General features: G+C 62.7%; 1 protein-coding gene across 1 annotated transcript in view; it reads left to right on the top strand.

Annotated features, from left to right (window-relative positions):
• The first annotated feature begins 1,476 nt into the window (after positions 1 to 1,476).
• Positions 1,477 to 2,791, top strand: part of CD164L2 (CD164 molecule like 2) — a 3,157-nt gene continuing 1,842 nt past the window's right edge. The window contains exons 1-3 of the mRNA XM_017831001.1: positions 1,477 to 1,666; positions 2,195 to 2,272; positions 2,453 to 2,518. Of these exons, the coding sequence (XP_017686490.1) occupies positions 1,477 to 1,666; positions 2,195 to 2,272; positions 2,453 to 2,518 (334 nt within the window). The remainder of the gene's footprint in view (positions 1,667 to 2,194; positions 2,273 to 2,452; positions 2,519 to 2,791) is intronic.

The raw sequence follows: 2,791 nt of genomic DNA, 5'->3' as shown, positions 1-2,791 counted from the left end.
GGGGGGGTCTTTTCTTTCCAGAGGCTCCTCCCGCCCCCACAAGACTCCGTCGCCTGCTCGGTTCGCAGGGAGAGGGACCCCTTCTCCCAGCCGTGTTCCGGGGGGCTGGGACCCCTCAGGGCCCGGAGGGGTGCGCTGGGCTGATGCGGGATAAGCGGGGTGCAGGGTCCAACTCCCCCCAAAAAAGTGTGGGGATCTCGTGGCTCGTGGTGGGGAGCGGGGAGCGGAGCCGTCATCCCCCTTCCCGAGGTGCTGCAACTCCGGGCATTAATTATGCAAACCCCCGGCATCCTTCTACCCCCCTTCTCCCATCCCCCGCTCTGCTCCCGGGAGACGTTTCCACCCTGACTTATCCCAGCGGGACCCATGCGTGTTCCCAGAGCACCCATGGGGATGGGGGTGCCCTCAGCCGGCCCCGCTGTCCCCCTTTATTCCCTCTCCCTCCCCACACCTGATGGCAGGAGCGGGAGTTGACAACGCTGGGCTCGAACGTCTGTTCCTGCGCCTGCCGCGATAAAAATAACTTAAAATTACAAACCTGCCTGAAACCCTTGCGAACAAAGTCCTACTTTCCCATTGGCTCCCGGCAGGTCTCTAAATGCTGGAGGGGGGGCCCAGCGGCGTGCCCACCCCCCTCCCGTAGCCATGGCAATGGGGCCGCAGCATCCCCGCTTCCTGCCTTATGCCACCAGTTGCCCCCTTGGCTTTTGCTGGGAAAAAAAGAGAAGGGACTTTCCCATCAGCCAAGCACGGTTTTTAGGGGACCCTAAAAGCTGGGGGGCTGGCGCTGGTCACCCCGAAGGGAGGTGGTGTGGTGGGAAGCGCTGCCGGCAGGGATGTCTTGTGCTTGGTAGGTCCCTGCCTGGAAAGACCCCTGGGGAGCAGACCCAGGGGATTGCCAGCCCTCAGCGAGCCCTGGGAGGAGGGTTTGCCCCCTGAGAGCCTGGAAACACATCCAGGGTGGGAAATGGCTCCCGGCTCTTTCCCGGGATGGTGCAAACGCGGGCGTGGGACGCGGCGAGGTGCAGGCAGGGCCCGGCCGCGGCTCGTCAGTCGCAGCCTCCCTCGCCGACAGTCAGCGCTGTAAATTAGTGATGAGCGCGTGTGGGGGAAGAGCAGCTCCACAAACACCCGAGTGACTCACCGCCCTCACCGGGGCCATGAGAGCGGGGGGTCCTGGGGGTGGTCTGGGGGGACAAGGGTGTGATGCTACTCAGGTAACCCCGACCAGGCTGTGCTGCCGCCTCGTTGCATTTAAACATCGGCCAAAAGATCCCAGGATCCCAAATCCCAGCCCAAGGGCTGGGGGATGTATCCCTGCACTGTGGGTGATGGGGTGAGCCCTGTGTGTCCCAGGCTGGGAGCTGTGGGGTGTCCCCTCTCTGGAGAGCTGGTGACGCTGCAAACACTCCACTGGGATGGGTGTGTGGGTGGGTTTGGTGCTGTGGGATGTACCTTCATCAGAATTCCCCCTCCATGGAGCTGAGGGTCCAACCTCAACTCCAGAGCCAGGGGGACAGATGCTGGCCCTGCCCTCATCCCTTTTCCCTGGATTTGGCAGGAGAGTGTGGCGAGCTGAGGTCCTGTGAGACATGTACGGCTGTCACCCCCTCACACAACACCACCGGCTGCGTCTGGGTGGGCTGCGGGACCCCTGAGGAGCCAGGTGAGGGGCTCAGCTGGGGGGAACAAGGAGGGGCTCCCACCAGCCTTCTCCAGCCCCTGTCACTGGGCTGGGGCAGTGCTGGGATGGTGCCAGCACTCAGCACCCTCAGGTGCCCCGTCCCAGCTGCTTTCCGTGGTCAAGGTCCATCTCAGCTGACCCATCCAGAGGGAAGGGGGGGATCTGTGCCAGTCCAGTGGGCAGGGGTGTAGGTTTTGGTGTGTGCTGCTCCCCGCCATGCTGGGATAACACTGGGAACCCTCTGTCATGTGCACATGGAGTAGCTCTGAGCGATGGAAAAGGAAGAAAACCAGCTGTTCATAAAGCCCCTATTTGGGGCTCTTCCCTGAGGGGGTGCAGATACGAACCCCAACTCGCAGCCCCTTGGAGGGGTGAATGTCCAGCCTTGGGAATGAGTCCTCATCATCCCAAACCCTCTGGTGCTCAGGGCAGCCCAGGGCCCAAACACCATCGGCTGCAGTGGGTGCTGGATTGGGATCCTTGGGAAAACCCTGTTCCCTCTTCCCGTAGAAACAGGGAGCTGTGTGCAGAGAGGGGCAGCAACACGGGAGACCTGTGCACTTTACAACACCAGCACCCTGTGCCGAGGTAACCCCAGACCCCCATAGACCCCCTGGCCCAGCAGCCTTTGGGACAGAGGTGCTGCTCTGGGTGCTGGGGCCATGGGGAAGAAATCCCACCCCTGGGACAGGGGTATGGGGTGGGGGGGTGTGTCAGTGTCCCCTCACACCCCTTCTTCCCCCTTCCCTCTGTCCCTGCCCTCTCCAGCTCTGAAGTCCCCCACAGAAGAGCCTCCACGGTCCCACAGCAAGGAGCCAGTGACACACTCCACAAGTGAGTGGGTCTGGGGGATGGGAGGTGGTGGAATGGGGGTCCTGGATGCCCCAGGGATCAGTGACCAGTCCCAACAAGACAATTCCCTCCATATTTCACACCCCTTTGGGAGGGATGTGCCTCAGGGTTGCATCAGTGGACTGTGCCCCAGGGGGTGCCACCGGTGTCCTGGGTCGGAGCTCTGTCTCCGTCCCCCCTCTCTGCCCTGGACAGTGCTTGGATGGAGCTGAGGGGGTCATGGCACCCCACAGCCCCCCAGGAACCATCCCTGAT

The sequence above is a fragment of the Lepidothrix coronata genome, unplaced genomic scaffold (assembly GCF_001604755.1).
Source record: "Lepidothrix coronata isolate B3197 unplaced genomic scaffold, Lepidothrix_coronata-1.0 Scaffold187, whole genome shotgun sequence".
Taxonomy (NCBI): Eukaryota; Metazoa; Chordata; class Aves; order Passeriformes; family Pipridae; genus Lepidothrix; species Lepidothrix coronata.
This window is presented reverse-complemented; position numbering and strand designations above follow the sequence as displayed.